This window comes from Cebidichthys violaceus, unplaced genomic scaffold (assembly GCF_023349555.1).
Source record: "Cebidichthys violaceus isolate CVI_PGR_0920_01 unplaced genomic scaffold, fCebVio1.0.p SCAF_16, whole genome shotgun sequence".
In the NCBI taxonomy this organism is placed as follows: Eukaryota; Metazoa; Chordata; class Actinopteri; order Perciformes; family Stichaeidae; genus Cebidichthys; species Cebidichthys violaceus.
Window position 1 is genome coordinate 5,463,762 of NW_027176329.1, and position 16,099 is coordinate 5,479,860.

A 16,099-nucleotide genomic window follows, 5' to 3' on the forward strand; every position below is an offset into this window, starting at 1 on the left:
CAGTATCACTCTTTAATTTGACCCATTAGACTTAACAAGAGTTGGTATCAAATGAAGCTGTAGCTTTATACATGATGGGAAATTTCAAGAAATGAAATGTATGTCATGTTAAACTCTGTGGGAGTTACTTCATGGCCTATAAACAATCATCTCATATTCATGTTTATTTGTTGTTTCCCCATGAAGAGTTCTTTTGCAAAAACAGCACTTTTTGGATTTATTTTCCTCAGGTCAAGTAGTGTTTTTTTTATTGCGGTCATAGAAATCAGTCAAACTGGTGAGTTTGCAAATTAACTCTTCATATATAAGCTCTTCATATATACGTTTGTGTGCTCTTGTGTTCGTGACTATTTGAAAGTAAAGTATTCGTTTTCAGGCGGATTTATATAAATATATATTGAGTTAACGGTTCAATAATGTGATCTATACTTGTTATTTTCATTTAGATTTAACGCATGTAGATTTCGTTTAATTTCGTATCACCTGATACATGTACGTCAAGCTGTCACGCACACATTACCCATACATTGTAAGAACCAGCGCCGGTTTCTACATATGGACTGGCCAGCTAACCTATGAGACGCTGCAGTTTGGCTCCAGTCCTGCTGGGGGCGCTGCCTGTTTCTTTGGTACGTTTTAACTGGATGGCACGATTAAAAGCCTCCTTTGAAATTCCTTCCGGATTTCAAAAAAAGAGACCGACAATAAAGCAAAGAGAGAGTCTAATCTCGAAGGTAAATCCGCCTGAAAACGAATACTTGTATCAATATTCAACAGTTGCGATTTATTACGGGGTTATCTACCAGCGATTTGTATTCGAAACTGTTTTCTTTATATTGTATTGCGTCGTAACTCGGAGTCACAAGCACTCTTAGCTTCTCTAGCTAGCTTAGCTAGCCGTGTTAGCAAGGCGGTGCCGGTTGAGGAAAGGCCTGTTTGGACGATGCTAACAAGCTAGTTAGTCGTTTTAAACAAGTTATATTTAGTAAAGTCGTCCTATAACAACTGAGTAATTAACGCTAACGCCTACAAATAACAACATGTTGATGGACGAATTCCACAATTTAAAGGGAAACGCCATGTTAGCGGTGTTTTAGCTTGATAGTCAACAACCGCTAGCTAGCGTAACTAGTTGAAGTCGCTGATGTGAAGTCGAGAGTTAAACATTCAAAATGTAACGTTCGGTAAGTCGGCGGCAACAGCCTTTCTGCCAGACATCCCACGTTACTCTAATTATATTATTAATGAATAACGTAATTGATTAAGCTAGCGTTAAGCATTTCAAAGATAACGTTAAGGCTAACGTTAGCTTGTTTGGTTTTTCTCTCTAGCTCACGTGTGCCCTAGCATTGGGTGAACAATATTACCATATGAAGGAAAATAAATACTCCATATAAGTGAAATGAAGATGATGTTATATCGTAATTGCATTTAAACGATACTGGAAGGAGGCGCTTAAGTTACATTGATACACAAATAAAGAACCAGCTAACAGCTGTATGTAATATCCTAATCTACAAACCTACAAATTGAGTTACGAAATGCACCGTGTTGTCAGTTAATTAGGTACACGTGGTTTAAACCACTACAGTTTGGTATAACAGTCCTGCAATAAATGGAAGTCATAATGTTCAGTTTTTGTTGTTTCAGTTTTAGAGACGTGTTTATTGGTTTTGATGATAATTTTTGAGGATGTCATTTGCGGTACTGTTGAGCTGTACAGTGTTATATATATGTTGTGGACAAATGATCAAAAACATCAGTTTATTATTTATTATTATTATAATAAACAGCATGATAACTGAAACTAGTAATCCATTGACTGACATCAAATGTATAAGCATCTATTATGTGAATTGATAATTTGTTATTTTTCAAGCAAAAACTTCAGAAATTTACCATTGTATACTTGTGAGGATTTGCTATTGTGAATCAATTCCTCTCTAAAACAGATTCAATTAATAGTAGACTCAGCATGTATAGCCTTGAACAAGATATTATTTATCTGCATTAGTATTAGTTAAGTGTACGCAAAGGGACTATGCCTTCCGTTCATGGTATTAGAATAAATATAATCTGGAATTGCGGTTTTCTTTTCTTGATATGTTATATGATCTTCTAAACCATTTATACTGCTTTGGTTTAATGAACCATATCTAAAATGTATGGCTAGAAGTATGTGGACTTTACATTATGTGACCGTTTTACATCTCATTCTAGAACCATGGGCAGTACAACCTAATATATCAGCCTCCAGTCTTCTTTGAAGGCCCTCCGTCCAGATTGTGTAACCTGGCAGCAATTATGTGCTCCACCATTCAGACACATGAGCATTAGTGAGGTCCAACACTGATGTTGGATTATCAGGCCTGACTTGAAGTCTGTGCAGTCCAGTTCTTCCTCACCAAACTGGGAAAGAGTCTTTCACAAAGTTGGAATCACAATTTTGTCCAAATGTAATTGTAGGTGTATGCACAGGATTTCCCTGCCTGGAACTAATGGTCATATACAAAATGATGTTGTATAATCTTGTATAATTGTTTTGACTGATGTGTCAGTTCACACTCGTTGGACCAGTTTATCACACCCTAAACGTACTTGCTGCTAGTGATTTTCCACCCTGCAGTTAGATATAACTTTATATATCGAGTTGTGTGAGCAACAAAAGCTGTGATCTACGGTCTTGGCCATAATAGTAATCTGTGGTCTCTTTATTTTGTTATTCCTGCAGGTCAAAGTTGAGGGCCATGGCTCGTGGGCATCAGAAGATTCAGTCTCAGCAGAAGAACGCAAAGAAGGCAGCAGAGAAGAAGAAAGGCATGGCCGCTGACCAGAAGACTGCAGCGAAGGCCGCACTGGTCCACACCTGCCCCGTCTGCCGGGTGAGTACAGTCTAGGCAGGAGAAGAACAATAAAGCTTAATGAATGAATGAAGAAAATCCCACACACTGCTGTTGTAAAACACTACTCACAATTTATTTTAACCAGCATTTTGGGTTCAAAGTCGACCTTTACACCTTATTCTGCAGGGATGTCAGAATTCATTATTTTTTCCGTAACCCGCAAGCAGAATTGGTTCATGACTTACAGGTTGTTGTCATTGTGTGAATAATTGAGAAAAACTGTATTAAACTAATTAAAATTTCAGTTCTAATTTGTTGCCACAAGATAAAATAAATTGAAACCATGATTCTTTTGTTTTTTCAGACCCAGATGCCCGACCCCAAGACCTTTAAGCAGCACTTTGAGAGCAAACACCCCAAGTCCCCCATGCCCCCTGAGCTGGTGGATGTTCAGGCATGAAGAACTGCTGACTGGCCCTGAACCTGGTAAGACCAAGTCGTGACGTTTGTTTTTTTCTTACGGTCTTTTCAGACCAAACCCCAAGTCAATGAACACATCTATCTCTGAGCCAATCCACACCAGATCAGTAACTTTCCTATTAGCAGTGCGTTTTTGTCCTGCAGCTCTTTTGATTTCTAGGAATTTCGAATGCTCATTAAAAACAAGTCAACCAGTAAAATAATCATTTTTATTATGCACGGGAACTTACTTGAGTCTTGAGGAGTTGTGACTAAATGCTGCTACGTTCACAGCGATAACGTTACTGCTAGTGAATACTCGCGTCATACGCACACTCTCTCTTTCGATAACGTAATGTCACTAGCACTGTTTTTGATGTCAAGGATGGAAAGCGGGCAAACAATTGTAGAGAGGAAACTATTCATTTCCAAGTGAATTAGCTAACATATTGTGTTTTATAGTATAAGTCGTTTCACTATGTCAGAAATGGCTTTAAACCACTTTTGTACAATTAACAACAATAATCGTTTACCATAATACAAAAAACTCTTGCTTACAGATACACAATGAACGCGGACTAACCGTTGAATCTCTGCGCCTGAAGGATGTTGATGATGAACACTGTCAGTATTCATGGAGGGATATGTACGTACATGTGTTTGTGTAAGAGAAAACAATGACGGGGGCAACAAGTACACCAGCACCCCACTTTTATATTTATTATGTACAACTACCTTGCTAATCCACATGGGGGAGGGGACCTGCCTGCTAACACTGAATAAAATGATCATGTGACTAATTACTGGGAGACTGATGAGTCTGAAAAACAAAGACAACTATTTTTGAATATGTGGCTAGCTAATAGATTTACCATTTAAGACCCCAACTTTCTATAAACCCTTTTACAAACAATGATGACGTATGAAAGTGTGCGCACGCAGTTTGGCATCGGAAGTATAGAGCAGGGATAGCTTGTAGAGCTATGGAAAGGCTTCAACCGAAACAATTGACTTTTCAGATCTCAATATTTAATGAGTGGATATATATATACATGCATTTGGTGGAGAAACGTAACAATTGCGTACATACAAGTACATCTGTTGGTTACTAGTAACCAACTAACACGGTCACTTGTTAAACCGACAGACCTGTTGCAGTTCTGTAGAACTTGAGTCCGTTGTTGGAATATCAATTCTGACGGATGAACATCTGTCTGTCAACCGGTCATTTTGATGCTCTGAACAGTTTTGAATCGATGTTTAGAGCTTGCTAACTCGTCTGGATGGCAAGAAGCCACTTCCATTGCCAAAATGCGCACGCATATTTTTGCTGACGTCGGCTGTAAAAGGGTCTATTTAATCACTCGTCTACAATGGATGTGGCACTGCTGTCGAGTTCCTTTAAACATTTTATTTTCACTTGTAGAGGTAATTGCATGTCTCCTCAGCCATCAGTGCGCACCCTCTATAGAAGATCAACATTTTTGTGATGATTGGCTTATTAAAATGCAAAAATGTAGACTACCAGTGTCTCAAACTATTTTTGGAGATTCAGTTATTGTCCAACAAGACTCGACAGCTTTGCCTCAGTGCTGCTGCTCTACAGGTGTCCACACTCAGTAACACTTACAAACAGTACCTCACGTCAAACACCCAGCAAGTCTGATAGTATAGTTTGGTTTTTTTCCTCCCATGTTTCTCAACATAATCTTGGCAATAAAACCATCCATGTTCAGTTAAACCAGGACAACATTGGCTCTGTGTTTATTTACATTATCAGCTGTTTGCAGTCTGGTTGTTCATAGTTTGAAGAAACTGTAATTGGCCCAAATTATTGAATGTTCATTAACTGCCAAAATAATTAATCCCTGTTTTTGGTTCTTCATATATTCACTGTCCGGCAGAAACACAAATAACACAAATTTGCTTTCACTGTATTTTTTTCAATAAATTGAACGATGTATATAATGTTACTGGTTTTCTCAGCTGATTTTGTGTGTGTGTGTGTGTGTGTGTGTGTGTGTGTGTGTGTGTGTACACAATGTAAAAATACAGCTGCAAGTTAAAGTTCTGCATTCAAAATGTTGTGTAAAAACACAAGTATTAGCATCAAAATATACTTGGAGTAGAAGTATACCCACTATGCAGAATGGTGGACCATCATTGGATTGTAATCATTGATGGATTAGTATGTTCATCTCTTTAAAGTATTATACTTTATAAAATGCTGAGTAGTGCAAAACCTAGTCGATACTCTTGAGACATTTTCAAATGTTTTGATCGAGTCCAAAACCCCCAAATTCACTTAACTAACCTGACATTTTATTGCATTATTTACACCGAGCTATTCAGGTTCTTTGTCCTTTAAAAACTATGACCAGAAGTCAAGATAATGTTTTATTAATTCAATACAATTCTCTCTTCATATAGACATTGTGTCATTTAATTTATTCGTGTTACAAAAACAAAACCAGCTCCACTAAACAGCATGTTTTACCATCCAATCTGACATGGCAACAGTTCTATGGAGAGTAAATCTGCAGAAAGGCAGGTAAGGGAAATGTTGAGGGAAACGTTTAAAACAAAATGTGGACATAAAACAAACAAGACACAGAAAATACTGTATTTGAAAAGAAACTTAAAATAAAAATAAAACTTTGGAAAATTGATTAAAGACTGAAGTCACTGCTCCTGAATCAGAACTCAAACAATCACAAGCGTAAGTTAGATTTCTGGTGACTCTGTCACTCAGCTTGTTAGCAGAAACCTTTTACGTCGGCAGAGTTAATGTCCGTGTAGAAAACCATCCGTGTACATTTAGTTTGCTTTAGGACGGGACACAGTGTCACAGTGGAACCTCTGGGGCGCTCATAGACAGCCACATGTCTTCACCACCATGTTACGGTGTTTTTTGAGGATGACGTTGTTGTTGTCGTCATAGAACAGGACGGAGATGGGGCTGAGCTTGGTAGGGGCGCAACACGCCTTAGGAACCTCGTCAGGCTTCAGGAGGTGGACCTGCAGAGTGAACGGTTCAGAATTACATATTTATCCTCATGTGACCAAACAAGGATTTGTGAGGTCTGAACTAATTTAAAAACTATTACGCCTCAAATTGAAATCACTTTAAAAAAAATCTAATTAAAGTGTGATTTTTGCTTTCACAGGGCTGTGCACCTTTATCCATTATGAACGTTGTTTTCATTAGCTCATTGGTAAAATATCACAGTTAATAGTAGAAAAACCACGTACTATTGGTTTCATACTAAGGATTCGGACATACAAATATTTTTTTTAGGACTAAATAGCATGTTAGTATGGGGTTCATAAAAAATTAGTTTACTTATCGCAGAGCATCTCAGTATGTGAAAAGTGTTTCGTTCACTTTGTGGGATGCGAGTCATGACTACTGACCACTTGCTGGATGAGGGCGTGGTTTGTGGCGTTCATGCAGGAGCCCAGAGGATAAAAACACTCTCCATCACAGTAGTAAGCTGAATATCCAGTGGGGGCCAAAACCCAGTCCTGGGCAGAACCACAGAAATAGTTACAGGAAGATCATCAAAGTGTATCTAATCTATTAAGAAATATCATCTCTCTCTCTCTCTCTCTCTCTCTCTCTCTCTCTCTCTCTCTCTCTCTCTCTCTCTCTCTCTCTCTCTCTCTCTCTCTCTCTCTCTCTCTCTCTCTCTCTCTCTCTCTCTCTCTCTCTCTCTCTCTCTCTCTCTCTCTCTCTCTCGATATATATATGTATATAGATTAAAAAAAAAAAAAAAACTGTACATATGGGCTGTAATCTACTATTCACACCAATATGAGACTTGGTTGCTTTGGTACAAACCTACTTGTCCTCATCTGGTTACATTTAATCGAATGTCGAAGTTTGACATTTCTGCTGTGAAATGGTTCCATTTCAGATCTGAAGCTATTTGGTTAATGGACTGTTACTGTATAACGCTTTTCTAGTCAGTCACACACACACACCAGGTGTTCAACACTATCCTATGGCTTTTTAAAATGTATTTTGAGTAACTATAGCATGTCTTTTTCCATCATACATACTATATATGTCTTTCGACAAACTGCACTTTGACTTCTGACATGCTATACTATGGCTTTTTTTTAAACCGCTTTTGCAGGTAATCTATTCAGCGGTGCTGTTTGAACCAACTGTTATAAGAAATGCAATTACTGTTCTGAAAAATGTTCAGGATGATTGGAGAAATGCATCAAAGCGACACAGTAACTGTAGTTACAGCCCAGGTGGTAAGTGTCACCTGGTGATGTAATGGATTTCTTCTCTTAAACGCAGCTTGAACAATCATACTGTTTTTGTATGCAAGTAAAGTAGATTAATGAAACTGAATGAACAAATAAAATGACTAAATAATCCTGAAAAACTCATTAAAACTCTGAAATTAAAATGAAGAATCAAAGAACTTAAATTGAGCGCTGACCTTCCATCCCAGGTCACTGAAGCTGACGTAGAGTTCATGTTTTTTACAGGCCTGACCTCCGCTGTTTACAGGACTCCGATCTGAACAAGAAGAAAAGAACATTTAGTACTTTGATCTTTCATTTCTATAATTTAAGGTTTTATAATGACTTTCACAAGCCACAATCAATACATCGAGTCACTGAGGATGAGGCCCCTTTGATTACATTCTACGTAATTCAAAATGATTTATTAATATCTGCACAACAACAAACATTGATGTCATTTCTTCATAGATTGTATACGCTGAACTAATGATTCACATTTAGGAATCTGTCTTTTAATGAAGGATGATTTCCTCATTCAATCTTGAGAATTTGCCAGATAAATATCTTATTAAAATCCCGGGACCTCATGAGACACAAACAACTGTGCATCGAATTCAGAGCCGTGGGTGCCGGAACCTCACTGTGGATGCTGGGGACTGGGAGGTCGTATTTGGGTTTCTTCTTGCGGGGATGTGGCTTCACAGCTCTCGGCGGCCGACACGGGACCTGACTCTCCCTGAAGAAGGTCACCATGAAGGGCTGTTTGGAGCGAGGGCCCCTGCGGCCCACCAGCCCGATCCAGCCTGCAGACAGGGAGCGGTCTGGGAGAGGATACAGAAATATGAGTACTTCCACTGTATTCAAAATAAACCATTCATTTCATTTGGATGTAAATTACACCAAGGGGATTATGATGGTGCTCTGGTGCACCCACCCTCCTCTGTCTCCACATAGAGACGTATGCCCAGGTTACTGCGAGGGTGGAGGAGCCAATGGTTGGAGGCCGAGGTGACGTCGAAGGCCAGCCAGCCCTCCTGTCCTGCAGGCACTGACTGCATGTCCAGCAGCACCAGCTCTGGTTCTCTGAACAAAAGGCAGAACATAATGTCAAACTTGAGAAACAACGTGTTGCTCATCTTGCGGGTCCACACAGCTCTGGACAGGTATGTGAATTGTGACCTGTGTCTGCTCTCTCGCTGGATCTCGTAGACGGAGATGTGCAGTGTTCGGTTGGCCCTCTGGCCCATCGTCAGGGTCTTGTAAATACGAAACTCTGCCGCCGTCACCGTCTCACCCTGAGGGAGGGGAGTCAGATCAAAACGAAACTCCTTCCAGTACGGACGAGGCTGCAACAGGTCACGCTCCTGCTCCACTGCAGAGAGAGAGAGAGAGGGAGAGTTCAAAGAGAAAAGATATAAGAAGTGCTTCAAGTCTTACAGATTGAGATGTTTTGTTGTTTGATAAAAAGCTCTGTCTTCAAAATAAACCCCTATAAATAAGTCTAAAAGGCGGTGATAAGTCAGATGAAATGTGTCAGATGGAGAGGTGTGAGATTCGGATGTGGAACAGTTTTAGAGGAGAAACTGTGAAAATGGAGGAAGAAAAGAACAGTGTGAAGGTGTGCTATCACTGGGAGATGAGTTCATGAAAGGACGGAAGAAGAATTCAGTCCTTTACTTCAGTAGAACTAGCAATACAAGTAAAGTAAGAATCATCAGATAAATAATCTAAAAGAGTTATTATGTGGTTGTAGTTTTAACTGCTGTGTAGTTCAATAACAATATGTTATACTTCATGAGCCCATTCATCAAAGTGATTAGTTAATGGCTTCCTGTTAGAAAAATGTAATGGAGTAAGTAGTACAATATTTCTCTGAAGTATTCAGTAGCATGAAATGGAAACATTTAAAAGTTCAGAATTTTCAGCTTATACACTTTAGAGTTAGTGAGAAAATTGATTTTTAATATTTCATATTTTTACAGTAAATATTAAGCTACATCCTGCAGCCAGTTAGCTTAGCTTAGCATAAAGACTGGTAATAATCACTAAAACCATGCAGGACTTTTACTTAAAACAAGAGTATTTTTTACACGGTAGTACTGCTAGTTTTACTAGAAGTATTTGTCAGTACAAACTGGAAATGTTTAAGTTCATTCTCATAGAAGAGCGAAGGAATATATATATATATATATATATATATATATATATATATATATATATATATATATTTATTTATTTATTTATTTATTTATTTCCCCACCAAGTTTCTTTCTGTGCCACTCCTGAGGTTTATTTACATAAAGAAGATTTATGACGCGTGTTTGCTCTTTTTCACCAACATCCTGCATCGCACTCCACTGAACAGGATCTAGTGCCTTGCTTAAGGGCACCTCAAGTTTTGCCAGAGAAGAGAACATGTGATGTATCGCTTCACTGAAACACGTCCCCATGTTAAAGAACAATAAGTAGATGAAGAGGTGAGCGGGTCAACGCACAAACACAGGAGTAGTGTGCGTCCCCTTGTGGGGAACCTCACACACACACACACACACACACACACACACACACACACACACACACACACACACACACACACACACACACACACACACACACACACACACACACACACACACACACAGCAGTAATTAGAGACACTTTGTGCCTTGAACCACAGCAGCTGCTCAGCACAAACACCACTAATTGCAGCTCTGCTGGTATTTTTAGAGTCGCTCCCTCCACAGCAGTATTTTCATCTTTCTTCGAACCGTTCGCCTTTTTATTTATTTCTCTCGGTGTGTTTCAGTGGGGCCTTTAATTCTAACCAGCTGCGTCTTTCTATTACACATGCATAGGAACACACACCCATGCTGGTTTGATTCAACTTACATGAACTACACACATCGATTAGATAAGTCACAAAACAGAAACTTGATGAAGAGGATCTGGTGACAAATGCTAAAGCTTTATGGAAAAAGACTTGAGAACATTCAAGCAAGTGGTGTAAAGTAACTAAGTACATTTACTGAAGTACTGTACTTAAGTACAATTTTGAGGAACTTGTACTTTACTTGTGTGTTTCAATTCTATGCAGCTTTATACTTCTATCCACTGCATTCTGGAATCCAATATTGTACTTTTTACTAAACTATATTTATCTGACTGCGTTGTTACTTTGCAGATGCAAAATATTAATAAAAAAATACAAATCATCTAATTAAGTGTGATATATTATAACAGAAGTATATAAATTAACTTAAATAAGCTCCACCTTTACCAACTGCAACATTCAAGTTATGTGCACATTAAAACATCAAGAATTACAACCCAGGGGGATATATATATATATATATATATATATATATATCATAAATTGGCCATTTGAGGAGTACTTTTTCTCTTTGATACTTAAGACCAAAATGATACTTTTATTTGAAGAGTTTGAATGGAGGACTTGTAACAGTATTTTTACACTGCGGTATTGATACTTTTACTTTAGTAAAATATCTGCATGCGAGCGACAAAATTACAATATGTTGAATGACGATAATTCTATATGCAAATACAAAACCCAAGCTTCATCATATGAAGGGAAACGCTGGCGTGCATTAAGGCATCTGTAAAGTCACCTTTGTTTACAACATGGTGGCGGTTTGGATGATGAAATGCTGTGTTTTTTTGCTGTGCTGACTGATAAATTTAAGGGTGCCTTTTCTTCTCCAAAACAGAGAATTTCAAAAAAGAAACCCTTCATTTGACCCAGAGCACAGAGAGGAGACGCTTCCCACGGTAAACTGGGTGCAGATCAGCATTTCCATACCAGAGGAGCTGGAGGAAGGAAGCCATTGAGAAGAGGATGTTTAGTTGTGCTTTGACAGATAGGCATCAGTGAGGCACAAACACTCACACAGGATGGAAAGGGTTAACTGTATTATTTACAGAAGCAAATATTTATATTCACGGTCAATTAATCTGCTGTTGATTGATTGTTGAACAAATATCAACTTTACTTTCATACACGACCAGAAAAAGGGAAATTCTTACATCTTAGAAGCTGGTACCAGATCAAACACGGCGTTTACTTTTTCTGATTGAATTCAGTCAAAATGGTTGGCGAGTATTTTTCTGGAGATGGACAAACGTTTTAATCAACCAATAGATTTGTGTCTGTATGAATGTATGAAGAGGTAATTCATTCAGAGTTAAGTATTACTCACTGAATATGGACAATTTAACCATATTTAGAGACTCAATTACTCACTCTTGATAGGCACTATTGTGCAATGTGAAATGGTTAAGGACCATTATGTTGTAATCTTTATTTTGTTCCTTTTAGTCATGTTTCTGAGAGAGCTTGTATGAATGGTAAACAGGAAGAACCCTCTCCAGGAGAAGATCTAAATTGTTTCCGGTTATGTTTACTAATTCGATTTCAATCATCGTACCGGAGATCTTCTCAGTCCTGGAGCGATTTATGGTCCCTCAGCCCCGTTGGGCAGCAGCAGCAGCAGCAGCAGTGGAGCGAGGCCGGTGGATTTAGGAATACTGGGTTGAAATGGAAACCTACCAATAGAGATCAGCCAGACTGACTTTGGTTTTAATCCTCTGTGGGGGAGAATGTTCGTGGAAATTTACCGAGCGAAGAAACTAGAACGTCACCGTTAGTGTCATCAGGTTCATGCATCCTCTCAGTGTTTACATCTTGTATTCAAAAAGTGCTCAGTCATTCAATACTGATGATAAAGATGTCCTCCATCTTAGATTAAGGAAAAGTTTCACATTTGTGGAAATTCATCCACTTAATTGCTGCGAATGAGACGAGGAGATTGATCCGTTAAATATAAAGCCACAGCCAGCAGCTGTTTAGAATGAAAACAGGGGGAAACAGCTAGCCTGGTCTGTCCAATGACAACGAAATCTGCCTACCAGCATTGATAAAGCAAGTTAATTAGTGAATAGATCTGTGCAGAAACAAATGAAAAAACAACAGTGTAGTTTTTATGTGGGGTTGTGTGCTTCTCTCATTGAAGTCACTGCATCCAGCATCCCCCCCTCTAAAATACAAAGCGTTACTTTTGTGGAGTAGAAGCATAGTAGCTCAATATGGAAGTACTCAAATAATGTACAAGTATCTGTACATTACTTGAGTAAATGCACTGAGTTACTGTCCATCACCATTGATGTTTAGAGACAACGTTTCGGTACACAGACCTTCATCAGGTTAATGACTTAACTATTCAAACTAGGAAGTTGATTTAACTCAAATAAAATCACAAGCTGATTTACATGTTTATTTCCCATTGTAAGTCTATGGGAAACGTTTTTTGGGCCCCATGGCATCACGTGACAGACTCTGAAATTGTAATTGCATGGTTCGGCCACTATGTCAAATCTGCTTCAAAGCCTATGTTCAAAGCCCAGTGTGCTTCCTGGAGTCTCGGTTCAAACACACCAGGAATGTAAACTGCATCACTTCCTGTGTTCCTCTTTTCCCCAGTGGTCATATACCCAACCACAGGTGTAAAGTAACATTTACTCACCCAGGTTGACGAAGCTCATCACTGTGTCGGCCTCGCTGACCACCGTGCCCAGCGGTGGCGTGTGCGTGCTGAGCGTGGGCAGGACCGCGTGGCTGACCTGAGCCAACCTCTCCGCCCCTCCAAACCTTCCCATCCCAGGCCCGTTTACAATGATCTCGTTCCCTTCCTCCTCCCCCCCGTCAACAGCCATGGCGTGGTACAGGTCCAGCATGAAGAGCGGTGCGGAGGAGGGCGGCCGTAGCGGCGGGTGGGGTCTGGGTCGCCCCGGCAAGCCCAAGATGGACAGGATCTCCTTCTGCATCTCCTTCTTCTCGCGCCCGCTGAGCCGTCTGAAGCTGGAGGGGACCAGGGCCTCGGCCTGCTGGCTCCACAGGGAGAGACAGAGGAGCAGCAGCAGGGGCAGCAGGAGCAGGGTCCTGGGGTGGAGGAGAGGCCCGTGGGGCCTGGAGGTGGATGTAGTGCGGAGGACTCTGTTCCTGCTTTTGCTCGTGTGCTGCTGTTTCATCTCACTGCAGAGACAAGAGAAGCTGTGGGAGACGTCCATGGCTGAGGTTTGCCTCGTTTCTTCTTCTCTGCTGGCAAATCAAGAGTTTTTTAATCTCACAAATAATCTGCTTGTTTCTCGACAGTTTATCTTCGCTCCAGTGTTTCCAGACTGACAACCACAGTGTTCTCTTCTCACTCCAGTTGGTCCTGTCTGTGTCAGACAGATGCTGATCTACGCCTGGTGTGTTTAGAGGAGAGCTGGCTCTGGAACGGGACGTGTTTACCGCCTTAAACTGCCTCTGTTTATCTCTCCCTCCCCTCTTTGCCTTCCTCTCTCCCTCCTCTACCTTCTCTAATCTTGACGAGAAAAAAAAAACAAAAACCTCCTCAACCTCTGATCCTCTTCTCCCTTCACCTCTCAGTCGTGCAGCAGAAGAAACAGAGATAATGAGAGCGAGGGCATAATTACAAGCCTTTCCAATGTGTTTTGAATACAGACAAACTATGCCCCTGTGGAAGATCCGTCTGAGCTTTTGAAGTTTTAAACTCGGGAGATGGAAAGCAATTTGGGTGATGAGCAGGTGCCCCAGATTGGAGTGAAATCGGAGAGCCGTGTCATCGGGTTTCCTCCCGATCCTCCATGGCCTCGCAAGGAAAATGAAGTTCACACCTGCAGTGAGTCAATGCTCAACGAGATACCTCGTGAGAACCAGCCCCTGTGGAGCAGTCACTGCTGGAAGCTTTTATCCAGTCATCTTTGAGTGCTTAATCATCCATTCCAGAGACCGCACCCCACCCACACATCTCTGAGGCTCCAGATGTCTTTCCTAATCCAATTTAAGAAAACGGTAACTCCAGAAAATTGTTCCCCAATTGTAAGTCCTTGGGTTTTTTCAAACGTGTGGCAGCTCTTGTGCATCTAAAAGCAGAGCTGTGCAGCAGTGAGAGTATCCTGTGTGGAGCTCAGAGAGGGTAACAGTTGTTCATAACCGGGAGGGAGTTTCCCTCCCAGCCTCCGCCTCTCGCCCTCTTTCAAGTCTTTAAACTTGCATCCCATCATCACCCCTCCCAGTGGTCTCTTTGGGAGACCTCATCTGTCTCTCTCTCCCTCTCACCTCCTTTTCATCTTCTTATGACTGCTTCCTTTCATAGCTACTCAACATCGAGTCTCAGGCGGCTCGGCGGGAAGTATGTCAAGTGGCCCGATGCCTCGTTAGAATAGCAGCGATTCTCTGCTGCTCACAACTCAGCTGAACAGATTCAAAGACAAAAGTGGATTCAATTTCTCGGATATCGAACTTTGTGGCACCAAAACAAAAGTTGCTTAATTTCAAGTGATTAGTAAATCAGTTGATTTTTATTCATGGTATCTTGGGACACTTAAGTTGATACTACTTAAAAGTAGTTTTTTTTACATTGTGATCAAAAAGTCATTAAATAATTAGAACTAAAAAAATGTTGAAGTTGACACCATGAAGCCAAAACTTATTTCAAAACAAACGTGAACATTTGGGTGTTATGAATATATTAGCATAGCGCCTGGTAAAGTCTAATTAGTATTAACTAGCTAACTTTTTTTGTGTAATGTTACCAACTAAAACCTACATTTATTGACATATTTACTTAGATTTAATAATAGTTTTAGTTTAGTCTGATAAACGTTTACTACCGTTTGTACAATAGTACAATTTAGGCTACTTTCTTCACTTGAGTATTTTTGATTTAATGCTACTTACTCCATTATATATATATATATATATATATATATATATATATATATATATATATATATATATATACGTATATACATATATATGTATATACATATATATGTATATACATATATACGTGTATATATATATATATATACACATATATATGTATATATATTATATATACGTATATATGTATATATATACGTATATACATATATATGTATATACATATATATGTATATACATATATACGTGTATATATATATATACACATATATATGTATATATATTATATATACGTATATATGTATATATATACATACACACACACAGTACATTGTAATGTTTACTTAAGTATAAGATCTCATCACCTCTTCTACCACTAGTTCAAGCTTTACAATCTCAAACATAACTGTCACACTGAAACAAATGTTGACTAACATGGGACACTTGTGGTAACCTTTGAACAGTGAACGGCCGCTTCACCGTGTAACACCATTTCCTGTTGACTTGTTCATTAGTGTACCGAGCTCCTTCGCTGCATGTGTGTTTAAAGCAGAAGGACTTGGAGGGAAGAAATGACTCAAATCTAGTAGTGAGGCTCAGCCCTGTGCCAGCCCGTGTTTGTGTACTCTATTCTTCAAAAGCAGCCTGGTACTTGTGGTCACTTTGAAAGGCATGAATAACACTGACCAAACCAGAGTGACCGCGGTTCATTTTGTCCTGGCTGAAAGGGCGAGTCCCGAATGCCAGGAATTAACGCTCTGCCCGTTTTGTTTTTCTTTCCTTTGCA

At 39.6% G+C, this 16,099-nt stretch overlaps 2 protein-coding genes across 3 annotated transcripts; one reads left to right on the forward strand and one right to left on the reverse strand.

Moving 5' to 3' along the window:
• The first annotated feature begins 654 nt into the window (after positions 1-654).
• Positions 655-5,275, forward strand: zgc:91910 (Zinc finger protein 706-like). The gene is made up of 4 exons (XM_068710858.1): positions 655-734; positions 2,732-2,882; positions 3,208-3,329; positions 3,863-5,275. The coding sequence occupies exons 2-3, from the start codon at positions 2,748-2,750 to the stop codon at positions 3,301-3,303; spliced, it is 231 nt and encodes a 76-aa protein (XP_068566959.1). The 5' UTR covers positions 655-734; positions 2,732-2,747; the 3' UTR covers positions 3,304-3,329; positions 3,863-5,275.
• A 411-nt stretch (positions 5,276-5,686) lies between these two features.
• On the reverse strand, positions 5,687-16,099 carry bmp8a (bone morphogenetic protein 8a). 2 transcript variants are annotated; one of them, XM_068710881.1, is made up of 8 exons: positions 15,965-16,099; positions 13,106-13,548; positions 8,745-8,937; positions 8,500-8,648; positions 8,207-8,386; positions 7,760-7,839; positions 6,717-6,827; positions 5,687-6,320 (listed from the first exon to the last, which is right to left on the reverse strand). In XM_068710881.1, the coding sequence occupies exons 1-8, from the start codon at positions 16,021-16,023 to the stop codon at positions 6,171-6,173; spliced, it is 1,365 nt and encodes a 454-aa protein (XP_068566982.1). In that variant the 5' UTR covers positions 16,024-16,099; the 3' UTR covers positions 5,687-6,170. The 2 variants fall into 2 exon arrangements, with proteins under 2 accessions (XP_068566982.1, XP_068566981.1); XM_068710880.1 differs by lacking the exon at positions 15,965-16,099 and having other exon boundaries at positions 13,106-14,546.

What these genes read in the sequence shown, in the direction of transcription:
- bmp8a (XM_068710880.1), bottom strand. Translation starts at nt 13,649, where the DNA reads ATGGACGTCTCCCACAGCTTCTCTTGTCTCTGCAGTGAGATGAAACAG. An exon ending in GATGAGCTTCGTCAACCTGG is followed by an intron (nt 8,938 to 13,105) that starts GTGAGTAAATGT and finishes CTCTCTCTGCAG; the next exon opens with TGGAGCAGGAGCGTGACCTG. An exon ending in TCAGTGACCTGGGATGGAAG is followed by an intron (nt 6,828 to 7,759) that starts GTCAGCGCTCAA and finishes GGTTCTGCCCAG; the next exon opens with GACTGGGTTTTGGCCCCCAC.
- zgc:91910 (XM_068710858.1), top strand. Translation starts at nt 2,748, where the DNA reads ATGGCTCGTGGGCATCAGAAGATTCAGTCTCAGCAGAAGAACGCAAAG. An exon ending in ACACCTGCCCCGTCTGCCGG is followed by an intron (nt 2,883 to 3,207) that starts GTGAGTACAGTC and finishes TTGTTTTTTCAG; the next exon opens with ACCCAGATGCCCGACCCCAA.